The following is an 18,250-nucleotide window of genomic DNA, read 5'->3' on the forward strand; positions in this document are numbered from 1 at the left end:
TTCTCCTGCCTTCAATCTTTCCCAGCATCAGGGCTTTGTCCAAACTCAGAAAATCCCTTGGACAGAGGAGCCTGGTGGGCTGCAGTCTATGGGGTCGTGAAGAGTTGGACATGACTGAGCAACTTCTCTTTCAGTTTTCACTTTCATGCATTGGAGAAGGAAATGGCAACCCACTCTAGCGTTCTTGCCTGGAGAATCCCAGGGATGGGGGAGCCTGGTGGGCTGCCATGTATGGGGTTGCACAGAGTCGGACACGACTGAAGTGACTTAGCAGGCGCAGCAGCAGGGGCTAGAAGAAGGGGTGAATATGGCGTAACTGTTTAATGGGTACGGAGTTTTCTTTTGGGGTGATGATAATGTTTTGGAACTATATAGAGGTGATGGTTGGACGATGTTGTGAATGTACTTAACATTGCTTTAAAATGGTTAATCTATGAATTTCAATTTAAAAAAATCTGTACCAACAAGTTTTGTCTTTGCACTTAATTAAGCTGTGAACTTTAACCCGGTGAGGAGGTTCATGATAAATCTTTAACTGGCTATGGTCAGCCAGCATACTGGGCTCTTGCCAAAGAGGAAATCATACTTGAGTTTTACGTCAGTTTCTCAGATCCAGTATTCATTAGCCAACATCAGCTCATTGACTCTATTCCAAAGATAGGAAGAAGAAAAGAAGGGGTAGAATGTCAGTTTCAGTCCTTTCATCATGTGACTAGTCACTTAATACACACACAACCAAGGGTCACAGCAAGGGCAAACTGCAAGGAGGCTTCAGTCTGGAATGAGGGTTTTAGTTTTTAAATTTATTATTATGCTATTTTTGAGGTGCTTTTGTTTTAAACAGGTAGTATATACACATGATTAATTTTTTTCATATGATAAAAATAATTCCCTCCCTTCTGCATCTCCCTGCGACTCCTGCCTCTCTTCTGGAGAAAAGTACTAAGAGTAATTTATCAGTATCCTTCTGAGAACAGACTATAGGAATATACAACTATAGCTATACACAACAATCCTTTGAACAGCTCAATCATTACTGCTGCTGAAAAATTAAACTGGGGAATAACCACTCTTCCAATCATTAAAATTCTAGTTTTATTGATGAGCTGTCAGAAGATGTGGGTCTTATTACATAAAAGTCATATCTAATGAAATGAAAATAGCAAATAACACAATACCAGTAACTTTCCAACCCCTGAAACATTTTTTGTACCCATGTTCACTTTTTGTCCTGAGTTGGACCCGTTTCCTATAAGTCAGGAACTTTTCTTCTTTTCTTGCAACTGAGATAATCCAGGTTCTGGTTAAGTGAAAATATAATGTCACTCTGGGATCTTTATGTCTGACTCCTAATTCTAAGAGATTTCAGTCTGAAAAATCTAAACATTAATGCTCTGTTTTGCAACATACCTTGTTCTCCTGCAATGAATCTTTGGCTACTATGTAAATGGCAAACACTCAGTAATACAATCCACACCCAACAGAGCAACACTGGAACTTCCATGCCAGGTTAGACTGTGTCCCTTGAGGCCATGGGCTGGCACCCTCAGCTCCCAGAGAGGTGAGGCCTGTCTCAACCTCACACTCAAAGTTGGGAAATATATCCCCTGACACTTCTACTTAAAAAACAAACAAACACATGATGCCTCCATCAGCCAAATTATCTAAAGCAATAACTCCTTTCCCTTTTATAAAATAAGAGGAAAAATTTGTAAACAAGATGAGAAGATGAATGTTTAAATCTGCCAATACACCTTGTCCTCATGCACCCAAGCTGTACAGTGTCATTTTTACAAAACCACAAGAGCCATCTCACCATCATCATTCAAGTAGCATGCAGAACTCAGCATTCTGGACCTGGGAGCTGAGATTTACTGCCTCAAATGCTCTCCTGGGATGGCATCAATTTACCCACTAAATGAACATTCATGTGCTTGCTACATGCACAGTGCTATTCATAGGGACAAAAGGAAAAAAACAAAATAAAACCAACAGTCCTTGTTGTTAGGTAGCTCATAATCTGGCTGGAGAGATAAACGTACAAAGAACCAGTTGGGCTATATAGTAATAACTGCCTCAGTAGAAATGAGCAGCACTGTTTTGGCCAGGACACACATGAGCTGACCCCGTAGCCAGGGGCCTAAGCAAGTTCAAAGCTTTCGGCCTTATGTGTGAGACACTCAAAAGAACAAATGATTTTTGACAAGAAGACACATGAACAAAATGCTATGGGAAGAATTTATTAAAAATTATACATGTGTCTATAGCACTTGGAACTAAATCCAGAAGCATGTCCGCCAAAATGTTAATAGAGGGGATCTCACTGTGATGGGGTTTCAGGTGATTTTTAATCTCCTTTTTTGTACTTTTCTGTAATATTTGTATTGTTTTACAATGAATATTTAAACCCATTCTAAAAGAGAAGAGTGCTATTAGCTCAGTTGAGACATTAAGATGGCTTTGATTCAATTTCCAGAATATTTGTCTAGGGCTTTATGTGCTAGACCTTGTATAAAAGAGAAACACAGCAGGGTCCTTATCTTTAATGAGTTCATTATCTTGGTGGTGGAGGTGGGCACACATCTAAATAGTTAAAAGGCAATGGACCACACATCAGTGTTGATTTCTAAACTGTGACAAACATATCATACTAATACATGACGCTGGCTGTGTAATGAAGAATTTGGCTGGTGCCTGAAACACAATGGGTGTGCAAAGAAATGTTCATTGAATAAATGAGTAACATCCATATCTTTCTTTGACATCATCTTTTCATTCATCTTTCTCATCTTTTCTCATAGCCACCACCACAGTCAATGGTGTCCTCAGCTCACTGATGCCAAATCACTGATTTTGCACACCACCATTGCCATCACTAGAGCTTCCCTAGTGGCTTAGCAGTAAAAAATCCATCTGCAATGCAGGAGGAGGCTTGGAGACATGGGTTTGATCCTTGGGTCAAGAAGATGCCCTGGAGAAGGAAACGGTAACTCACTTTGGTAATCTTGACTGGAAAATCCCATGGACAAAGGAGCCTGGCAGGCTACAGCCTATGGGGTCACAGAAGAGTTGGGAACAACTGAGTGACTAAACAACAATTGCCATCACCACCTTAATCTTTCTGGAACATTGCTTTCCTCTGGTCACCCTCCAGGCTAAGCCAAGCTCCACACTGCCAAGCTCCTCGAGGCCTACAGAGGCCTAGACCCCTCACTCTAACTCTCCAACTTCTCTTCTCAGAAGGTGGAAGAACAAAGTCTTTGTCTGGGTCCCCCAGGTGCTGTTTTAATAAGTACTTTCCCCACATTAAGACTGTTCTCCCCTGTAGCATCTTATTTAATTCTCATAACAACCCTTAAGAGTAACTATTATCTACTTTTCAGATGCAAACCTGAAGATTCTGAGACATCCAGAAACTTGCCCCTGACTCCATGTCTAGGAGAAGACAGGGCCAGGAGTCAAAGCCAGGCTCTGGAATACAGAGGCCACATTCTAAACTGTTAGGTTATGCACTCTTTCTGGTCCTTTCCGATTCTAAATTATCTCTAAGCTCACGTTCTAGTCTCATAACTTCCTTCAGGAACAATGGCCAACATCTGGATGAGCTTGTTAGGTGTCATGCACCTTTTAAGTACTTTCACTTATATAAATCCCCACAACCACCCAATGAGAAAGGGACCATTATTGTTTCCTATTTTATAGACAAAGAAATGCAGGTAGAGATTGAGTTCTCAAGGTCACACAGCACTGTAGAACTGGGATAAACACAAACACTAATTATCAATCTGTCCAGAACCTTTAGCAGTGCCCTGCCAAGCCTCCTCTGCCATCCTACCCTCCAGCAATAACGTGTCTCAAGGAAGGGGGGCTGATCTGTTTTGGAGACTCTGCCGTAAGACATATCACCATGAGTCAAAATCCAACGATCCATGGGTTGCTTCATGGGGTGTTCCTGCCTTCATTGGCTTTACATATTGGTAGAAAATATCAGATGAACAGAAAAGCCAGCCACTGTGAACACCAGAGTGAAAAAAAAGCACAGTCACAAAAAATTGAGACTGTCCTACACAAAAATTCATGCATTGCCTAACTAGTAAGTTCTTGTTTTATAAGTATTCAGTACTTTTATCTGTTTGCTTATTTAATCACACAAGGCAGGTCCCTATCACCATCCCATTTTACAAACGAGAGCCTGAAGGATGGAGACGTAAGGAGATGACTAGAGCCAGAGCGTGACCCGGGCAGTCAGGCGCCAGCATCAGATCATCACCAATCCACCTACAGTCTCAGCAGACAAGCCCGCTCAACCCACAGATGCTTTTTTGAGAAAGAACATAGATAGAAGAAAAAGTATAGTGCAACTATTAAAAGCTATTGCACAAAATAGAAAAGTAAAATAATTGAAAAATTCATCCTCCCCTTTGAAAACATGTGCCTGAGTGTTTATCTGAAAAGATTTCAATTCAGTCCGAGTAGACCATTGCTCTAATACCTGTGGGAGTTCCAACTGCAATTGGAACAATGACAGTGCGGTACAGGGTGGGTAAAGGGGAGGAAGATGGCTTTGGATGTATATGTGTGTGGGTGTTCTTCGCATCAATCTGCCAAACCCACACACAATCAGACACTAGTCAGACACCCTCTGAAATGGAAAGGGTGATTGTAGACAGCAACCCACTTCTGCTCAGATGCCTGAAATAGACCAGAGCTGTGCAAGAAGCAACATCCAGACCCAATTCCCTGCCCTCTAGATTGTCACACGTCGACTCTCCCTCACATGGCTCCTTAACCCATGAGAACCTGTCCCTCAGTCACTGGCAGATATAGGAAAAATGGAGTGGAGTTAGGCTTTACAGGAATGTCAGTAACCTTCTGGAAGAGTGTCATGTTCTCTGGACATACATTTCCATGTCTAAAGTATGAATCAGCTAGACATGGGCAACTGATTTTTTTCTTAATAGTAAAAGCAGTCTAACGAACGGTCATCAAAACCCTGTGAGGCAACGTTTACTGTTATCTCCATGATATATAATGTTGGTTGCTTATTGCATTAGATTGCATGAAGCAAAAGTTTTAACTAATTCAAGGGCAATCATCTTTCAATGAAGGTAGTGTGTTTCTATGAATCACGTCCTGATGGTTTTCATTCACCAAACCTTGCTACACCAGGGGGGCAACTGTGGCACACAGAAAGTGCATAGCCTTTGGAGGCAGACACTCGGGTAAATCTGCAGACAAGTCAGATCATCGCTCCAAAGCTCAGCACCTCATCTTTGGAAGTCAGAGAGATACCACACTGGAAGATAAATATCAGGGATGGTAACGTGGCATCTGGAGCCTGGGTTCACATCCCAGCATCACCACTGTGTGATCTTGGGCAAATTATTTAACCTCTGAAGAAGCTGAAGTTGAACGATTCTATAAAGACCTACAAGACCTTCTAGAACTAACACCCCAAAAATATGTCCTTTTCATTATAGGGGACTGGAATGCAAAAGTAGGAAGTCAAGAAATACCTGGAGTAACAGGCAAACTTGGCCTTGGAGGACAGAATGAAGCAGGGCCAAGGCTAATAGAGTTTTGAAAGAGAATGTACTGGTCATAGCAAACACCCTCTTCCAACAACACAAGAGAAGACTCTACACATGGGCATTACCAGATGGTCAATACCAAAATAAAATTGATTATATTCTTTACAGCCAAAGATGGAGAAGCTCTAACATTCAGCAAAAAAAAAAAAAAAAAAAAGACTGGGAGCTGACTATGGCTCAGATCATGAACTCCTCATTGCCAAATTCAGACTTAAATTGAAGAAAGTGGGGAAAATCACTAGACCATTGAGGTATGACCTAAATCAAATCCCTTACAATTATACAGTGGATGTGTGAAATAGATTCAAGGCATTAGATCTGATAGACAGAGTGCCTAAAGAACTATGGATGGAGGTTCCTGACATTGTACAGGAGGCAGGGATCAAGACCATCCCCAAGAAAAACAAATGCAAAAAGGCAAAATGGTTGTCTGAGGAGGCCTTACAAATAGCTGTGAAAAGAAAAGAAGTGAAAGGTAAAGGAGAAAAGGAAAGACATACCCATTTGAATGCAGAGTTCCAAAGAATAGTAAGGAGAGATAAGAAAGCCTTCCTCAGTGATCAACGCAAAGAAATAGAAGAAAACAATTGAATGGGAAAGACTAGAGATCTCTTCAAGAAAATTAGAGATACCAAGGGAACACTTCATGCAAAGATGGGCTCGATAAAGGACAGAAATGGTATGGACCTAACAGAAGCAGAAGATATTAAGAAGAGGTGGCAAGAATACACAGAAGAACTATACAAAAAAGATCTTCATGACCCAGATAATCACCATGGTGTGATCATTCACCTAGAGCCAGACATCCTGGAGTGTGAAGTCGAGTGGGCATTAGGAAGCATCACTATGAACAAAGCTAGGGGAGGTGATGGAATTCCAGTTGAGCTATTTTAAATCCTAAAAGATGATGCTGTGAAAGTGCTGCATTCAATATGTCAGCAAAATTGGAAAGCTCAGCAGTGGCCACAGGACTGGAAAAGGTCAGTTTCATTCCAATCCCAAAGAAAGGCAATGCCAAAGAAAGCTCAAACTACTGCACAATTGTACCCACCTTACACACTAGCAAACTAATGCTCAACATTCTCCAAGCCAGGCTTCAACAGTGTGTGAACCATGAACTTCCAGATGTTCAAGCTGAATTTAGAAAAGGCAGAGGAACCAGAGATCAAATTGCCAACATCCGCCGGATCTCGAAAAAGCAAGAGAGTTCCAGAAAAACATCTATTTCTGCTTTATTGGCTATGCCAAAGCCCTTGACTATGTGGATCACAATAAACTGTGGAAAATTCTGAAAGAGATGGGAATACCATACCACCTGAACTGCCTCTTGAGAAACCTGTATGCAGGTCAGGAAGCAACAGTTAGAACTGGACATGAAACAACAGACTGGTTCCAAATCAGGAAAGGAGTACATCAAGGCTGTATACTGTCACCCTGCTTATTTAACTTCTATGCAGAGTACATCATGAGAAACGCTGGGCTGGATGAAGCACAAGCTGGAATCAAGATTGCTGGGAGAAATATCAATAACCTCAGATATGCAGGTGACACCACCCTTATGGCAGAAAGTGAAGAGGAGCTAAAAAGCCTCTTGATGAAAGTGAAAGAGGAGAGTGAAAAAGTTGGCTAAAAGCTCAACATTCAGAAAACGAAGATCATGGCATCTGGTCCCATCACTTCATGGCAAATAGATGGGGAAACAGTGGAAACAGTGAGAGATTTCATTTTGGGGGGCTCTCAAGTCACTGCAGATGGTGACTAAAGCCATGAAATTAAAAGACACTTACTCTTTGGAAGAAAAGTTATGACCAACCTAGACAGCATAGTAAAAAGCTGAGACATTACTTTGCTGATAAAGGTCCATCTAGTCAAAGCTATGGTTTTTCCAGTAGTCATGTATGGATGTGAGAGCTGGACCATAAAGAAGGCTGAACACTGAAGAATTGATGCTTTTGAACTGTGGTGTTGGAGAAGACTCTTGAAAGTCCCTTGGACTGCAAGAAGATCCAACCAGTCCATCCTAAAGGAAATCAGTCCTGAATATTCACTGGAAGGACTGATGCTAAAGCTGAAACTCCAATACTTTGTCCACCGGATTTGAAGAACTGACTTATTTGAAAAGACCCTGATGCTGGGAAAGATTGAAGGTGGGAGGAGAAGGGGACGACAGAGGATGAGATGGTTGGATGGCATCACTGACTCAATGGACATGAGTTTGAGTAAACTCTGGAAGTTGGTGATGGACAGGGAGGCCTGGCATGCTGCAGTCCATGGGGTTGCAAACAGTCAGACACAACTGAGCGAGTGAATTGAACTGTTGCCCTTGTTTCTTCATCTGTGAAAAGGAGATAGTTAGTGCCACTCTTTAGGGTGGTCATGAGAATTAAATAAGTTCAAATTTGTAGACCAGCTATGCAATGCCTGATCACATGAGTACTATGTGAATGTTTGAAGAAGACAATAAAATAAATATAAAAGTGAGAATTATTATAATGTGGAAGGAAGCACCAAGCAGGGTGCACAAGATATCATAGGCATCCCACTGGGAGTTCTCCCTAAATCAGAGCAATACAGACATGGCGGCCCCTGCACGTCTACAGAGTAAGCACAGATGGAGGCTCTTTTGTGTAAATTCTCATCACATTATTAACTTGTCTTCTGTTGATCACTCTTTACTTCTTCTCTCCCTCTCTCACTGTCTTTGCCTCCTATTCAGTGACGATGGAAAACCAGCCACAGAATGTGAAATAAAATTTCAGTTCAGAAGTGCAAACATTTTTGAAAAAACATTTCAAAGGAAAAAGAAGACCTTGGCTCTCTAATTTCATCACCACTGTAAACGTATCAAAGAAGGGTTTCTTTTCTTTCTTTTTTTTTTTTTTTTGCTTTCCTTTAGCTTTGCCAAGTTAAGAAATTAAAAAAAAAAAAAAAGAATCAAAGTAAAATCAGGATAGTTTTAAAATATAAGGCATTTCTTAAAGAATTGCGAAGAACAAACAAGTGTTTTGTAATTATGTTCCAATGAATTTTAGAAACTAGCTGAAAATTCCCTTGCTCTTGTATTTGTGTGCCTGTCTCCTTTGGGTATTTTGCATGTGTGTATCCATATATAAGAGTTCTCTTTTTGACAGATACTCACACCCACATGTTCCAGAAATGCTATTTGAGTACTTATCTAAATAGACGAGTACTTGTTGAAAATAAAAATGTTCTGACCGAAAGAGCAGCACAGAGAAAAGGATTTCATCCATTGAGAGCAAAAGAGAAAAAATAAATTAAAAAAAAAAAAAGGATTTGGACCAATAATTTGTATGCCTGGCAGATTCATGTTAATTGCTTTTTTATGTGCATAATGACTATTCATATAAAAGAAAACAGGTAAAGCAAAACAATGTTTAATAAAAATCAGAATAACCATTTTGGTGGAGTTATGATTAGAAATATGTTCCCAAAAATTACATGAAGGAAAAAGACCAAAAGCCTTCAAAAATATCTTGGTTCTATTTCTTAAACCAAACAAAGAGGAGTCTTGGATGAAACAAAGACAGCCCCAAGCCAGGAGTCAGGAGACCTGGCTCTAACAAGCTACCTATGATCGGGTAACTTGTGTGACTTTGGGCCCAAATTTCCTCACCTATCAAGAAATACAGCTGGACTAAAGGGCTGCACAGAATCTGAGGACAGTCATTCCTATTCTAAGCCTAGGGATATGACCCTCTGTTATAGCTGTCATCCGATCCTGGCACTCATGCAACTTTCTTTTTCTTTGCTTTTCTTTTTTAAAGTTTTTTTTTTTTTTTTCCCAATGTGGACCATTTTTAAAGCCTTTATTGAATTTGTTACAGTATGGTTTGTTTTGATGTTTAGATTCTTGGCCAAGAGGCATGTGGAATCTTAGCTCCCTGACCAAGGATTGAACCTGTAGCCCCTGCATTAGAAGGTGAAGTGTTGACCACTGCACTCCCAGGAAAGTCCCAATCCTCTTTTCCTTAACTATATTGAAGAATTCCTTCAATGTTTACGGTAACATACTTTCAAAGCAAGCCATCTTAATCAAGGGGGTCGGGGTGCCTGTTCTCACCCCAGGTCACCTTCCCGATGACCTTCATAGGGCAGAGTAGGTAAGAAGAGTGAAGGATCGGGGACTCTCTTAGTGGTCTAGGATTGTGCTCTGTGTGGTAGCCCTTATCCTACCCAGGCTGCTGTTATTTAACAAGAGGGCAGATAAATCCACATGCTAAGGATCTGATCATGTGTATTGAATAAGATGCACTAATACATTTCTTTCTTTCTTTTTTCCCAATGGTCAAAATCCAATTTCTATGCAAATGCTTTTGGGTCATAGCATTCTTATTTTTAGCAGGTATAAATCTTCTATTTTAACAGGAAGATTTGGAATCACTGTTATTAATGACACAAAATTCCTCCAGAGCAGAAGAGGCTTATCTCATTCTTAGGTGCTGACACTGGCAGGGCTTCAAGGCATATGTTCTCCAAGGATGGGCACAATTCACAGAAACAGAGGCAAACCTCCAGTCCATGTCCTAATGCCCCAGGAAGGAGTGGGAAGGAGAGCTTGGTGCTGAGTTCAGAATCCCTCTCAGTTCATCGTGAAGTGACCTACTCAATGTTATTTACTAGAAGAAATACTTCAGTTGGCCACTGCTTTTATTTGGAGGGAAGTTGGTTTTCTTTGGACTCCTATAGGTCAGACAAGCCCTTGTCATAAAAAATCACAAATCCCATGGTGTATGGACAGCTTGTCCCCATATTTCTTCAGATCTATCCTTAGGTAACAAGAGAGGTTTCTCAGATTGCCCCATACAAACATAGGCCCATTGCCCTGCTTTTTCTCCCTGTGTTAATCTTCTGTGCATATTAGATATATTTGTACCTCCATTTATTATCTACCTACCCCACTAAAAAATAAACTTCCTAAGGATGTTGAGTATGTTTTGTTCCCTCTATATCTCCAGTGCAAACAACATGCATTGTAGGTGCTCAGAAAATTATCCATTTGATGAATAAATGTCAGAAACCCTCCAGGTGGGAGACTTCCCCAGCAGTCCAGTGGTTAAGACTCCACCTTCCAACCCTGGAGGAGTGGGTTTGATCCCTGGTCAGGGGTGTGGCCAAAAAATAAAAAAATACATAACCAACAAGGACTTACTATAAATAAATAAATAATTAAGAAAAAAAGAAAAAAAATCCTCCAAGGGAATAAGGAATAGTTGAGGATAGCAAGGAATAATTTAAGAGTAAGCATAAACCACCACATTCGCCCAAGGCACAGTGGGGATAACTTTTTAACACACAGCAATGTCAGTCACATCATTACTAAATGCACTCACAGTCTAACCTCCATGCCCAGAGAGGGGCACTTCTGATGTAACACGTTATAATTCTTTTCCCTTCGTTTACCATCAAAATGCACAGGTGAATGTCCAATTCTCTTGCTTTTCTTTTGAAAGAAGGGAGACACCTCTCTCTGCCTTGCCTTTAGTGAAGGCTTCTCCACACATCACATTTCACAATGAAAATGCCTTAAATAGGCCTACTCTTGACTCTGGCTACCAGAGTTTCTCAGCAAGGAAGGTACCTCCCTAAGCTGCCTTTGAGGAATGAAGGAATTCATGTCAACATGTGGCTGGGGCACTTACTGCCAGAGGAGAAGGCTTCTTTAGGGCTGGAAGACATCGGCTGCGCGCAGAGCTGGCAAAGGCAGTCTCTCCCATTGAACGTGACTCGGTCTCCGGGTGGAAACGGGCGCCTGGAAAGACATTGCCCTCATGGTTATTGCGGCAACTTCATCCCTTTCCCTCACCCCTTCTGCTTTGCTGCCCTCCAGTGCCAATTCATTACTTGGAGGAGCACCAGCCAAAATGACTGAAATGCAGTCTGAACCAAGCCGGCCAGCTGGATCCAGTCCAAACAAACAAAAGTGCCTCATTTTAAGAGGAAAGAGTGCACAGCTTCTACAGGCCACCAGATAGTAAATGAAACCATTTACCTCCACTGCTTAGTGGAGGGACGTTCCAGCAAGCCATCCAGCAGGGCACACACAGTAAAATTTTCCACTTCCAAATTGAAATACTACCATGAAGAAATGGTTGAAATGTCATGAATTCCTATTCAAGCTTAAGGTGCCTCCAAGAAAACTGGTCATACAGGGCAAACATTAACTCTTCACATTCCCTAGACCTAAATGATAACGATGCTGAATTAGACATTGTAGTTCAATGGGCAAAATGAATACCTCACATTGATTGCTAGGGACTCAGTCCCTTATAAACCTGGATTAAATATGAAAATGCTGTAACTATCTGTTTAAAAATTAGTATTCACTTCCTTTCAAAGATTATTTCCTTTCACATTAGTGAAAGTGAAAGTCACTCAGTCTTGTCCGCCTCTTTGTGACCCCATAGACTATACAGTCCATGGAATTCTCCAGGCCAGAATACTGGAGTGGGTAGCCTTTCCCTTCTCCAGGGGATCTTCCCAACCCAGGATTCAAACTGGGGTCTCCTGCATTGCAGGCGGATTCTTTACCAACTGCGCTATCATATCTGTTTAAAAATTAGTATTTGCTTCCTTTCAGAGATGATTTCCTTTCACATTAGATAGTCATCAATAAATAACAGCACACTTTTTCAAAAACATTGCCTTCTGCAGGTATGTTATGTTTCTTCTCCTCCCAGCAGGCAGATAGCTTTAAAAAAGTAAGTCATTAATTAATAGCCATATGACAGTTTCCAAGCCTGCTCACTTGCCATTAGCCAATTTGCCAATGATCTTCAACATGAATTTTCATATGTGTGATTCTGTCAATTAGGAAATTTAAAATTAATAAGCCAAACATCCTCACCCATCTGAGTCAGAAGGAAATTCAGGCTTCTGGACATGAATTTTATGTTCAAAGGTACTTTAAGTTGCCCTTCATCACCTAAGAGTTGGTGATTAACCGTCCTGCACAAACAGGTAGTAAATCTGGATTTAAAACAACTCCACAAATGTGCTTGGTGCCAGTCCTCGAGGACAGTTTTAAATCACACCCCCAAATTTTAGAAGTGCTGGGTTGAGGCGGTCTCCTGGTTCCATGTTATTTTCCATTGCTCAGATGAAGCCCAGAGAGGGTAAGTGACTTGCGTGGATTGACCAACCAGGGAGAAACATGCCACAGGCATGGGTGGGTGGTGTCCACCAACCTAGAACTTGCTGTCTCTTCAACAATCAAGGTCACACTCTGGTGGGTGCCAGCCAGCCCATCAATTCACACTCATCATTTAAAGCCGAACAAACCTCCAGCCTCCTCTGTAACAAGGCCATCAGGAAGTGAAGGGTCTGTTGACATAATAAGCACAGTTTCTTTGCTTCTGATCAGGGCCAGGGCCAGAAGGAGGCCAGCGAGACACTCAGGATACAGCATTTAAGGAGGTCCCCACGCTCAGGAGGACCGCATGACCTGGGAGTGAGCACCCCCTTTAAAGTGTGTGCCCAGGCACCTCCCTGGCCTCACGCTAGTCCAGACCCTGTCTCTGATTTAGGCTTATATTTATAGACTTGAACCCCACACAGATCCACCATGGAACAAACCAGAGTCAGTTCTCAACAAGGGGCAAGGTGCTCTGAATTTTGAATTCTGTTATTTCATAAATGATCCCTTTTATTTTCCTAAGTGCTCCGCCTACATGGGTTCACTTCCTTCTGTTATTTGCTTGAATGTTTGTGATAGAAAGAGAATTGGATTTAGAGTCTGAACATGTGAGTTCAAATATTGGCTTTGTGATGTGAAGGACTGGGAAAATCCTTTAGACTCTGGTTCTCAAAGTCACTCATCAGTAGGAATAGGAATTGCTGATTGACCTCACAGAATTGTTGAAAGGGTTAGATTAATTTCTGCATGAATGTAATTTGTAAGCTGTAAAGGTGGCCTCCCAAGCAGGAAGAACTGGTGTCATTAGGCAGCACCAGCAGCTTAGACCATCAGTAGCAGGCACTTCTCTGTTGGCTCAAACCTCCAGAGACAGGGCTATGGCTGATGAATGTTTGTCCATTGTTACCAACCTGAAGCAATGATCTCTCAGGGCCAAGATTAGGAAGGCTCTTAGAGTTTACCTGGGCCAGGGCCTTCTAAACTTTAAAAAAATTTTTAATTGTAGGATAATTGCTTCATGATTTTGTGCTGGCTTCTGCCACACAATCACGCGAATCAGCCAGAAGCATACATCCATATGTGCCCTCCCTCTTGAACCTCCCCCACCCATGCCTCATCCCACCCCTCTAGGCTGTCACAGGGCACCCCACTGAGCTTCTTGTGTTAATACATAGAAACAGCTATTTTTAAAAAGACCCTTCCTAAGCTCCAACCTGGTCATCTGTGACAACCTAGAGGGGTGGGGCGAGCTGAAGTTGGGGGGTAGGAGGGAGGTTTAAGAGGGAGGGGACATATGTATACTTGGGCCAGATTTGAGTTGCTGTATGACACAAACCAATGTAACACTGTAAAGCAATTATCCTCCAATTAAGAAAAGAACAAAAGAGACCCTCCCTTGGGGATTCCAGTGACCACCCAGGTTTGGGGAATCACTATTATCTAGTTCACAGCCTCTCATCTTACAGACAAGACAACTGCCGTGGAAGAGTTAGCTCACAGAGGTCTCAAACCAGCCCAGGAAAGAGGATCAGAAACAGGGCTTCCCGAATGCCAGCTCAGGGTTCTCAGCCAGACTGTGGGCGGCAGCCTGAATAGGGAGAGGTCAAAAGGAAACTTTGCTGTTGATTAAATAGAGAAAAAATTCAGCTCATTAACCCAGAATTTTAAAATTATGACTTAAAAATATATAATTGAGAAATGACCTAATAGCTACAAAAAGTTACTAAAATAATTTGATTATGAATATTTCATCTAAATCTTATTATGATTCATCCAATGAGTATTATCCAGTTAATTAATTGTATAAAATCAAATTTACCCTTCTAGAGTTTACATTTCTCTAGCCTAAAAACAGGAAATAATGGAAAATAAAATGAACTGAACTACAGTTTTTACAAAGGCATAGCAAAATTGAACACATATGAACAACATCATACCAAAAGGCATGGAATTACTCGATCAGTATGGGTCAACTAGTTAAATTCCCTCTTTTCTCTGATTGACCATTTTAATCAAGCTGCTCTGTGCAATAACGATTTAACCTTGATTGATGATAGGTGCCAAGAGAGGAGGGGTTGACAGCTTTTCCCCCCGAAAGATCAGACTGTAATATTTTTTTAGACTGCGCAGATCATAAGGTTTCTATCTCAACTACTCTACCACTGTCACTTGGAAGCAGTCATAGACAATATATAAACAAATGGGCATGGCTGTGTTCCAATAAAACTTTATTTACAAAACAGGTCTAATTTGATCCTTGACACTGTTAGCTCTCCCTGGCTATAGAGCAAATGAGATAATTTTACACACCCACACCTACACATGTAAGAGCTGATACTTCCAAAGAAGCTTCATCTTTCCAAGTATTTATGCCATCTCCTCCCATGTTTCCACTGCTCAAAATGTCTCAAGACCTGGAGCTGCTTTCAGATTCGGCTCCCAGCCACTTAAGACCAGTCACACTATTTAATGGTGGACATTCCATATAAAGTTTCCTAACTAAATGACTTTTTAACTAAGCCTGATAAAACAGTAGGAAAACAAAAACATCTAAAGGTTCATTGGAAAAAATATATACAGAGAAATATACGATATCACTTATATGTAGAATCTAAAAAAAATGATACAAATGAATTTATTTACAAAAACAGAAATAGGCTCAGACACATACAGAACAAACATGGTTATCAAAGGGGAAAGGAGAGGGGAAGGATAAATTAGGTGTTTGCAATTAGCAGATATAAACTACTATATTATAAAATAGATAAACATAAAGATTTTACTGTACAGCACAGGGAACTATATTCAATATCTTATAATAATCTATAATGGAAGAGAACATGAAAAATAATGCATATAATTAATAAATATAGTATATATGTACAACATAAATAATACATATATTTTATATATATATATATATATATATATATATATGAAGAAAGTATGTTAGTCACTCAGTCATGTCCAACTCTTTGTGACCCCATGGACTGTATGTAGTCTAGCCTGCCAGGCTTCTCAGTCCATGGAATTCTCCAGGCAAGAATACTGTGGTGGGTTGCCATTTCCTTCTCCAGGGCATCTTCCTGACCCAGGGATTGAACCTGGGTCTCCCGCATTGCAGGCAGATTCTTTACCACCGGAGCCACCAGATAAATAATATATATAATATATAGAGATACAACTGAAACATTTTGTTGTTCACCTGAAATTAACACAACATTATAAATCAACTATATATCAGTAAATATAATTTTTTAAAGGAAAAATGTTTTAAGACTAAGTACAACTCAAGACAAAAGCGCACATTCCAAGCTCTGATAGCAGAGTCCAACACTTCCCTGTCGGTGGAAGCCACACCTACTTGCAGATCGTGCAGGCAAAGCAGTTGGGATGGTAGGTCTTGCCCAGGGCGGTCACCACCTCTCCTTCCACGAACTCCCCGCAGCCATGGCATCGTGTGCCATACATCCTCTGGTAGTCCAGGGTGCAGAGATACTCCCCGTTCTTTATGAAGAAGCCCCCTTGGGCCAGGTCACAGCCGCACACTGTGGACAGACAAGTTCACATCTGGTCACAAGCTGCCAAGCTACTGGGCAGCATCGCCTTCTACCACATGCTGCTAACTTACTCTATGATCTCAGCAGTATGGGGTTCGGGGTGGGGAAGACTGGTACAAAGAGCTATTTATTGTTGGGCTCCAAGTTCTCTCTTGCCTCCCTCCCCCTTTGTTTCCCTTCCCTTCGGGAGCTATGCAATATCTCATGCAAGTAAAATCCATTGGCTAGGTCTCAACAGCCTTTGCGATACAGCTAAGATTCAGAGATAATCAGTCTTTGATGGAAAGATACCTTTGGGTCACGCTGTCTCTAATAGGAACAAAACTGTCTCTGGCAGTGCTATTGAGGAAAGATAGACACTGCTTGCCCACACAACTGCTTGGTTTGGCCTAAACTGTTACTGAGCTGAGTAATAAATTCCCACTCTACCAAAAGCAGGAGCTGAAATGTCCAGTGTCTATTTTTTCACACTCTGGAAATACTTTCCCATAGTCGTAAAACATTCAGGCGTTTAATTTTCTCTTGGTGCAGCAAATAGGATAAGTCCATTATTTATATATTAAAGAGAGAGATAAAAATGAACAAGCCACAGAGGAAAGAAAAGGGAACATGTCCAAGATAAAACTGTCATTCCGGACCTCAGCACATGCAAAAGAGGCTGCTTTGCCGTGTCTGGATTTTGGCACCTCTTTCAAACCTGCGCAGCTGTGGAGCATGCAGATGGTGTGAAAAAGTAGGTCCTGAAACGCCAGGTCTGCATGTTCAGACAAGACCAGAGCAGGACTCAGCAGCTTGTCCAAAAATAAAGCCAAAGGCGGCTCCTGGGAGTAAAGACTTTCCATTGACAAATGACCGGGAAGTAACACCAAAGCTGGAAATCTCTGTTCTTAACCTCTGTATTCCCAGGGTTGGTTGACTCCTATACAATTCAGATCCTTAGGCAAAGAATCTGGGATTCGTCTTGATTATTCCCACCAGCAGCTAGAATAGGCTTTTAGCTGGGGTAAGGATGAACTGAATTCAGTCACTAAATAGTTTTCCTAAGGACCTGCTAGAACATATCCAGGGTTCCTCTGGTAAGTTCCTATGACCCATGAAAGCAACTAGTGTTGAGCACAGTAAGATTTTGATGGATTCGGATAGAAGCTTACACTCCCACCCCAGCTCACAGTCTCTACTAATTGCAACTACTGAAGATATTCAAGGAAACACAGAAGCTACAACAAGCTTTCCACTGTGGGTTCATCTGTCTAAGTCCACTCTCTACAGCTATGACCTTCTTCTTTGCAGTTTATCATCAAGTAACCCAAGATGATGGCCTGAGTCCATCATGCTGAAAATGACCATACAAACTCTGCTGTGATCACATTACCTGGAAACCAGCTTGTTTACCACCTGCAGCCTCCCTAACTTGCCAGTGCCCCCACTGTTTCCATTCCTGCCTTTTCCTACAAAATGAGTCCTGTGGGTCAAGGCAACTGAAGTTGGGACTAACCTCGCTCTAACTGCAAATTCCTTCAACAACAATAAACACAACCCTGAGGGTCACAGGACACCTCAGAGATTTTTCTTCAGTATTTTCCTATGTATTTTTTAAGTTTCACACAAGACGACAAGGCACTTTATGGGTAAGAGTCTTCAGCTTTACTCCTTTTGATTTGTAGAAACCTCTAACCATGGAATTTAATGTAAGGCTGGAAACCAATTTTTTAGTTAAACTGAATCCTCTTCAAATTTGGCAGATTCCTACCAATTTCACTCCTTAGTGGCATGAAGTAGTTCCAATGACTCAGTTGCTCTTTCAAACTCTTTGTCAAAACCATGACAGGTGACAAAATAATGCATTTGGACTGCTAATAATTTCCTTTAGTTTCTCCTCCAACCCCCTAAGGTAGACAGAATGTAAAAGTTCACAGATCCTTTATAAAAAGCTCTGGTGGCAACAG

At 41.3% G+C, this 18,250-nt stretch overlaps 1 protein-coding gene across 20 annotated transcripts in view; it reads right to left on the reverse strand.

Moving 5' to 3' along the window:
- The window catches only part of ABLIM1 (actin binding LIM protein 1), a 336,400-nt gene that overhangs the window by 117,360 nt on the left and 200,790 nt on the right, over nt 1-18,250 (reverse strand). For all 20 annotated transcript variants that reach the window (XM_012102971.4, XM_042239061.2, XM_060404730.1 and 17 more), the window contains exons 3-4: nt 16,109-16,292; nt 11,252-11,361 (exon numbers count right to left, since the gene is read on the reverse strand). In XM_012102971.4, the coding sequence (XP_011958361.2) occupies nt 11,252-11,361; nt 16,109-16,292 (294 nt within the window). The remainder of the gene's footprint in view (nt 1-11,251; nt 11,362-16,108; nt 16,293-18,250) is intronic.

The sequence above is a fragment of the Ovis aries genome, chromosome 22 (assembly GCF_016772045.2).
Source record: "Ovis aries strain OAR_USU_Benz2616 breed Rambouillet chromosome 22, ARS-UI_Ramb_v3.0, whole genome shotgun sequence".
NCBI classification, from domain to species: Eukaryota; Metazoa; Chordata; class Mammalia; order Artiodactyla; family Bovidae; genus Ovis; species Ovis aries.